At 51.3% G+C, this 7,804-nt stretch overlaps 2 protein-coding genes across 2 annotated transcripts; both read right to left on the reverse strand.

The window, feature by feature from the left end:
- Positions 1-274: 274 nt before the first annotated feature.
- LOC136501429 (dof zinc finger protein MNB1A-like) lies at positions 275-1,563 on the reverse strand. Its single transcript, XM_066496960.1, has one exon. The coding sequence runs from the start codon at positions 1,469-1,471 to the stop codon at positions 734-736; it is 738 nt and encodes a 245-aa protein (XP_066353057.1). The 5' UTR covers positions 1,472-1,563; the 3' UTR covers positions 275-733.
- A 1,332-nt stretch (positions 1,564-2,895) lies between these two features.
- LOC136501401 (transcription factor BIM2-like) lies at positions 2,896-6,910 on the reverse strand. Its single transcript, XM_066496918.1, has 8 exons — positions 5,743-6,910; positions 5,485-5,608; positions 4,727-4,796; positions 4,441-4,575; positions 4,142-4,346; positions 3,873-4,020; positions 3,571-3,703; positions 2,896-3,473 (listed from the first exon to the last, which is right to left on the reverse strand). The coding sequence occupies exons 1-8, from the start codon at positions 5,834-5,836 to the stop codon at positions 3,360-3,362; spliced, it is 1,023 nt and encodes a 340-aa protein (XP_066353015.1). The 5' UTR covers positions 5,837-6,910; the 3' UTR covers positions 2,896-3,359.
- Positions 6,911-7,804: the final 894 nt, after the last annotated feature.

Below are 7,804 nucleotides of genomic sequence, written 5' to 3' on the forward strand. Positions count from 1 at the left end.
ACAGACAGACAGACGATGAAACAACCCCATATCAGAGGGCCGTTGCAAAAAAATTTGGCAAAACGCTACTGTAGCGTTTTCGTTGTTATTTGACAATTAGTGTTCAATAATAGTCTAATTACGTTTAAAAGATTCGTCTCGTGGATTTCGTCTAAACTGTGTAATTAGTTTTATTTTTTATTTATATTTAATGCTTCATGCATGTGTCCAAAGATTTGATGTGACGAAGAATCTTGAAAAATTTAGCGTTTTGGAGGGGACTAAACAGGGCCAGAGTAGAAATGAAGCTGTTGATGATGAGTTCGCCATAGCCATCTGATGAGTTCATGAGTAAAACTAAAATCATACAGAGGCCACTAGTTGACCTTCTCAGAAGCTAAAAATCAAGGTCGTCGTCGCCGCCGCCATGATCTCTCAGGTCACACATAGTACAAAATTACTATCGTCGCAGCAATCGGTCCTCATATTCGACTTGGCTGGTCACTGTTTTTCTCCCGCACAACGATAGAACAGTGTTTTTGAGCCGAGACTCAGCGAGCGGAACGGAGCCATGCCGTCAACTCGTCATGTACCTTACCACCACTAAATTAATCAACTGCAACAAGAGGAGGAGAAGAACAGAAGCACTCCATTTCCTTCCACTGATCAGGTTCCAGTCAGGCAGGCCGGCCGGAAAACCCACACCTGACTGAGCAGAGCAGGAGGACGCCTCGGCGCCGCGACCGCGTCACTGTCACCGGAGGTTGAGGAAGAGGCTGGCGGGGTCGGTGTCGGCGAACCCGGCGCTGGCCCAGCACGTGCCCAGGTCGAACGCCGCGGGCCACACGAACGAGTCGTCCTCCAGCACCGCCTTCCCGGCAGCGGAGGGGAAATCGGAGAGCCCGAGCGCGACGGCCTCCTCCGCCCCGGGCTGCAGCAGCAGGTGCGCCAGGGAGTCGGAGTCCTCCGCCGCCGCCGCCGGGGCAGGCGCAGCAGTCTCCGTGGTGATCTCGCTCGCGCCATCGGTGGTGGTGGTGGTCGTCTTGGCGGAGTCGGCGGCGGCGGCGGGCTCCGGGGTCGGCGCCACGACGCGGCGCTTCTTGCTGGCGGGCTTCTTCTTGGGCGGCTTGTTGTCGGCGGCGGCGGCGGCCGCGTAGGACGACGGCGACGTCGACGAGGGCTTCTTGCGGGCGCCGCCTCCGACGGGGACGTTGCGCAGCGTGCCGCCCTTGGTCCAGTAGCGGCGGCAGCCCTTGCAGGAGTGGCGCGGCTGAGAGGTGTTGTAGTTGTTGTAGTAGGAGAACTTGGTGTCCCGCGACGCGCACCGAGGGCACGGGTCCCCCTCGCCGCCCTCGGCCACCTTGGCTACCGCCGGTGATGCCTCCACCGGCGCCGCGGCGTACCCCTTGGGCCGGCGGAGGTCGACGCCCGCGAACTGATGCTGCGCCGGCCGGCGGCCGGGCTCGGCCGCCGCAGATGACGCCTCCTGCATGCGCGACGGCGCCGTCGTGCCTGCCTGCGATGCGCGCGGACCCCTGGGTGGAGAGAGAGAGAGAGCACTGAGTTGAAAGGAGGGGACGGTTGCCGCCGGGGCAGGCTTTGCCTTCTCTCTTTTAGCCCTTATTTAGTTCTACCCCGATTTCTAAAAAGTTGCTATAGTACTTGTCATATCAAATATTTACGGTCTGTGCATAGAATATTAAATATAGACGAAAAGAAAAACTAATTACATAGTTTGGTGGAAAATTACAAGACAAACATTTTAAACCTAATTAGTTCATATTTAAACATTATTTATCAAATAAAAACGAACATACTACAATAACCCAAAAATCTAAATTCCTACGACTAAACACAGCCGGGACGCGGGTGGGTCCCATGTAGCAGGCAGGGAGGGGCGGAAGCCCACGGCGCGTGACGTGAGGGGGGCGGCGCGCTGCTGCCTGCCTGCTGCGAATCGACGCGACCTCCCGTGGCCCGCCGCGTCAGCGCTACTAGTGGCCAACCCAGGCAGCCCCGTACAGCAGCAGGCGGTCCATCGCCGGCCGCCGTGCCGTACGCGCGCGCGGACTCTAGCACGGTCGCCAGGCGACAGCGGCCGGGCGCCCGCCCGCCCCCGGCTGTGCCGCGTGACGAGTGACGACGCGCCATACGCCGAGCCGTCTCCTGGCCCGCGTGTCGGTGACGGTGCGGCGGCGGGTGAAGGGGACTATGCGGCGTGTCGGCCACCGGCGGCTGGGTCGGGTGGTTCTGGGGCGCGCCACGTCAGGCTATGGGGGCTACAAAACATTGGTCTTGGTCGGTAGGGGCCTAGGGGCTGCTTAGGCTCGGTAGTACCGTCCCTACCGGAGGGTCCCGTTTGTGGAGACGCCTGCGTTGGCTGGTGCCTGCCTACTGGCTACTGGGTACGCCTCCTACCCCTAGTGCTAGTGCGTGCCTCCTACGCCGTGGGGCCCAGCCACCTGCTCCTGGCAACGGAAGGCGCACGCACGTCGGCATATGCACGGCCGGGGACGGACAGACTGCCTGCCTCCCTCATCCATCCGATCAGATCACGCGGGGGGGCTCTACTAGCCACGAGGAATTCAAGGAGTGGGCGCGCACTCGGCGCTGGTGAGCGTCGAAGGGTCAGCTTGCCGGTCGCAAACGGAGCCCTTTCAACTAATTCCGATGAAAGCACATACATCAATGCCAACACGGCACGGTGTCCCTCGAGCCTTCCTTCCGTGCTAGTGCGCCACACGGCAGACGCCACTCCGCTCGCGTAATTGCCTTGGCTGCAACACCATCCCATTCCTAGCAACCAGTGTTACTGCCACATTACATGCTGCTGCTAGTAATAATAATAATACACAATGCAGCGAGAGTGTGTGTGTGACAGCGCGGCGGCAGTGCCATCTTCAGAGAGAGAGAGAGACGGCTGCACAGAACAGAAGGCAGCTGGTAACAGCACAACATTTGATGTGTTTCGCTTTGGCGCAGCCAGCAGCTGCACTGCACGGTGGCCGGCGAAAGAACCGAACCGAGCATCAGAACAACATGTATGTACGCTACTCTACACTACAAGGGAGGTCTGTCTCTGTCACAGACTTGCAGTCTCACAGAGGGGAGGGGCAACTTCTCATTCTCATACACAAGAATGGAAACCTATGCTATGAACAAGAGCAGCTTCACAGTCCGCGACGGAAGCAGCAGCCTAGATCGAATCAATATTCAATCAAAGAATGCAGCAGCAGAAGCGTAGTCCCCGTGTCATCGTCTGCCCGTCACGGGCGGCTTAGCATACACGCAGCATCCATCGAGGCTCCCCTCTCGCTGTGGGGGCACAGCCAAAAAAAAAATTATCTTGGCGTCGGCAATGACCAGCCAGCCAGCGGCTGTTATCTCTCTGATCTGTGCCGCTTAGTTGCCCGCGAGTGTTCTCTAGCGCCATCCACTGACCTTATTAGCTGCTGCCCAACCTCTTGATCGTGAGACGCTTGGTTGATGTGATCCTGTAACGCGAAGGGTTGGGTATCTGTAAGAATTTTGCGAGTAAAAGCAGCACAGGCTACAACAATAATGTTTTGACAATGAAACCAAATATACTACCTTGGAGGTGGAGTTTGACCCAGGATTGCACCTCTTGATACCACGCTTACCAAGATTGATCTGCACCGAGATGCTAGCTTGTGACAAATCTACTCCCGAGTTTTGCAGCGCAAGATTCAAGGTAGTAAGCAAGCTGTTATAAGGGGAGGGGCAAAATAGAATCAAGACGTTTCAGTGAGAAATTATACAGAGTTCAAGCGTTGCAAAAAAGAAGAAGAAGCAAGAAACAGACGTTTTTTTTATGTAAACTTTTGAAAGAAAGAAAAATATATTTTTTGTTAGTGTCCACTGATGGTACATACCCTTCGGAATATTGGCTTGACAAGCTGATTGTCCCCTCATCTATTGCCAACTCAGGGTTGTTCAGCATCCCATTGTGGCCTGCCAAGTCGTCTGAGGGTGATGAATTTGTCAACTGTGTGTGTGTTGCTTGCTGGGAGGCAACATTGTCTGCACAAGGATGAAAACATCTTCCGTGAACTACAGAAACAATTAAAAGCTCTAATAATGACGAGGAGTGCATAAAACTGTTGCAGATTGTAGGACGCTAACTGGGTCAAGAAAGGCATACTTGTAGGATTATTGTGAGTTTCAGCTTGTTTGTAAGGCGCACAACCCTTTGGTCCTACCTGTTCCTGCGCACCGGAGGCGGTTTCAAATGCACCTGCATTGTTAGGGTCCTCAGGCTTTGCAGCGAAAGGAAACCGTGGGGAGGAGCCATTTTTTATGACTTGTGATGGATCGGAGGCCGTATCTCCGTTTACTTCGTCCTTGTTCTGCAGCACATGCAGACAAGGGGCTGGTTAAAATCTCATCCTCAGCCCTCAGAAGCTTCCCTGTGCAGAAGGTAAAGTTGTGCTGAAAGCTTACCTGTGATTTTTTCCAGGAAGACCGGAAGTAGATGTTAGACCACGGCATGATCTTTGCATTTTCTTGGTTCCACTCTGGTTGTGAAGCCTCGTGCTTTTCTACTTTCTCTTGCAAAAACCGTATGTATTCAATGACCTGCATTAATGCAATTGTCGACGGATTAGTAAAATATTAGATGTAAAGCAATTGTTGACGGATTGGTAAAATATCAGATGGGAACAGATTATGCTGACGTAACTGCTGCAATGTCTTTGCCTGAAAAGAATAAAATGCTGTCATGTCTTACCTCAAGTAGAAATGACGCTTTGTCTCGCTTTTGATCGTTTTGCGGCAAAATTTCTCTAAGTATCTGAAACCTGTTAGAGGATGACAGGAGTAGAAAAGTTAGGTCAAATGCATGTTTAGTGCTCTGAACAGTGCTTATTGCTTAGTGCCATACAATAATATCTTATCAGGAAATAAGTACAGAGGAAAAAACAGAACATTTCTAATCACAATACATATGGAGCTAAAGATCCACTTGTGCTAGCACTCTTCAGGGTCAGTAGCACATGATTTCTGAACACCTCGTACCATGACGCCCATGAAACATATATCTCAGATTCTCAATCCACAGGTGAGAAACAGGCCTAACCACATCTACTACACAATTTAATATTTACCCAATTATCCTAGCTCTACAAAAACAGCAGAGCCACCATCATCATCACTGCATGTCTGCATCCCAGACGTACTTTTTCCTAGCCAAACCAAATTGCTACTGCAGCATACTTGTGGTCTTCTTCGCTCGAACCTGGTACAGTGTTTTCTCTCGCAACTAAACAGCGTCGGCGGGCTTATCAGAAAGGCTCTCAGGAAAAGCTTGACATCACAATATTAAACAGCGAAAATGTGCTTGGTAACATATACTAATATTTTTGTGCTATATATATAAGAGATATATATATAGGACACGCCAGCAGGCGACGAAACAAAGAAACAGTACGGGTACTATCAACTATTCCTATTTCTGAATGATGAACTAGGAAAGCTGCGTCAGCCCACCTGTCATTGATCTTGCTGCGCCTGCGCTGCTCCGTGGCGGAGTGCTTGGAGCGTGGCGTGTTGGGCAGCTGGTCCGTCCCGGCGCTGCCGCTGCAGCTCCCGCCCTTAGCCTCCGCCCTGAGTTCTGGAACGCGGAAAGAACAGAAATAAAGAGCACCAGAACCCCGTCAGAATCGCCTCTTTTCACCATCGAACCGCCCAAACAGCTCCAACAACACGAACAAAAGAACCAGATTTAGCATAATTGAGGTGCGCTACCTTTGAGCGAGGAGGAGACCTCGCGGCGGGCGGCGAGGCCGTCGTCGTCGTCGTCGAATCCCGCGCCGCCGCTGGATCTAGAGCCGGCGTCCATGAAGCCGCCGCACGCCTTCCGCTCCGGCGGCCTCTGCGGCCTGGCGGAGGCGACGGCGAAGGGGAGCGACCACGGGTGACCTGCCAAGTCGACAAACAGACAGAGCGGAAAGCACACGCCTTTAGCTACTCTTTATTTGCCACCTTTTGTCTCTGGCGTTTGTTCCTCGAATGATCGGAGGTTTGCAATGCGTAGCATACTCACCAACATAATGATAAGTTTTTTTATGTACGTACTATTATAATGAAAATACATGATTTTTCAAAGGAGAATGTAACCCGCGTTTCAAATTGTACTAGTTCACTTTGCTTTCGTGTGAAGTCAAATTCCTTTACCTTTCATGATCTTTTAAAAAACATATTATCATCTACTCCATCCCTTCCAAATTATAAGTTATGTTGTTGTTACTTTTAATATATAGATATGCTGCAAATTTAGGTGCATAGCAAAAACAGCATGTTTAGAAAAGCCAAAAACGACCTACAATTTAGAAACTAAATGCACAAGCAAAACATATTTAACTAAATGCTCCTGCTTCACGACGGCCGCCGCTCCGCCGGGGCTGATGCTGAACGTGCCGATGCCGCCGGGCAGCGCGTGCTGGTGGAGCGGCTTCTCGGCGTGGGCTTGCGGCGGCGGTGACTGCGGTGGCGGTGGCCTCTCCCGCGGCTGCAGGAAGTCGTGCGTCTTGAGGAAGAAACCTGCACGCACGTGTACCGGCCGTGGTTTCCGTTCAGATTTCAGAGCAGAAGACCAGTTCGTCATCCGCAATCACAGAGTAGCAACACAACACCCACGGGCCACGGTAAATAAATAAATAAAAAACATTTGCAGGTCGACGAACAACATCATCAGAGTGAACCGAAAAAAGAAGAAGGTAAGCTCATAGAAACTCGATGGTTAGTTTTGGGCACGAAAACAAACAATAAACTGCGAGATCAATATAGTGAACTCTCGCAAAATTGAGTTTACAGCAGGTTTTCAAAATTTTGGATCGCAACATGGACGAAATGGCAGCGGCGCAGAAAAGGATGAGCCGGCCGGCCCAGTTTCCAATCTCCACGCCACGTCCTATTTTCCACACCGCCGAAGAGTTCATGCGTGGACTGCACACTGAATTTAATGGCGCGTCGGACAGCGACAAATAACCGGATGACACCGAACCCTCTCTATTTTTCTCAAAAGCCAAAGAACCAAATCGCCACGAAAGAAACACGTGCGATCGGCTGCTCGTTTGACTTGTGCTATAGCTAGCTGTCGTGCGGAATCCAAGCTAGCTTTGCTAACGATGGTACGTGTCGTCCAACCACTGTGCCAAGAGCTAGCCTACCACTATATGATGATTAGAGGCTCCATTATGTTGACAGCTTCAAATATGATGATTAGAGGTTGAAAATAGCTTTAAAAACACATGCAAACAAAAAATAATAATAATAAATTTGGATCGAATTCATTTTTTTGTTTTTTTTGCAATATCTTGTCTTGTGCTTGAAAAAAAACGGCCTAGGCCAGTTTGTGTTAGATTAATAAACGGGTCCAGGTCGGATTTTTCTGAGTCTCTAGCGTACGTGTCACTATTTAAACCGGTCCACTCCCTCTCCCTCCTCATGTGGTTGCCCAGCAGTAGCCTTTTGGAAGCAAAAATGCTACTCCAGCACTGTACATACAATAATTGTTGACAAGTGCCAAGCTAGGATGGGCGAGCAGAGATGCCTAGCAAGGCGTTTTACTCGTCACCCTCCTCTTCCTCTATCGACACAACTGGATTCATGTTCTTTGCCGAGTGACTGAGGCACTCGGCAAAGGTTAAATTGCACTTGGCAAAGCTTTTGTCGAGTGCGGCACTCGGCAAAGAACACACGATAAAAAATTGATCAGCAAAGTCCTCTTTGCCGAGTGTCTTTTATCGGACACTCGGCAAAGAAAAGCGACCGTCACGTCGCCGGTCCCGTTGACGGTCACTTTTGC

Source organism: Miscanthus floridulus, chromosome 13, assembly GCF_019320115.1.
Source record: "Miscanthus floridulus cultivar M001 chromosome 13, ASM1932011v1, whole genome shotgun sequence".
Taxonomy (NCBI): Eukaryota; Viridiplantae; Streptophyta; class Magnoliopsida; order Poales; family Poaceae; genus Miscanthus; species Miscanthus floridulus.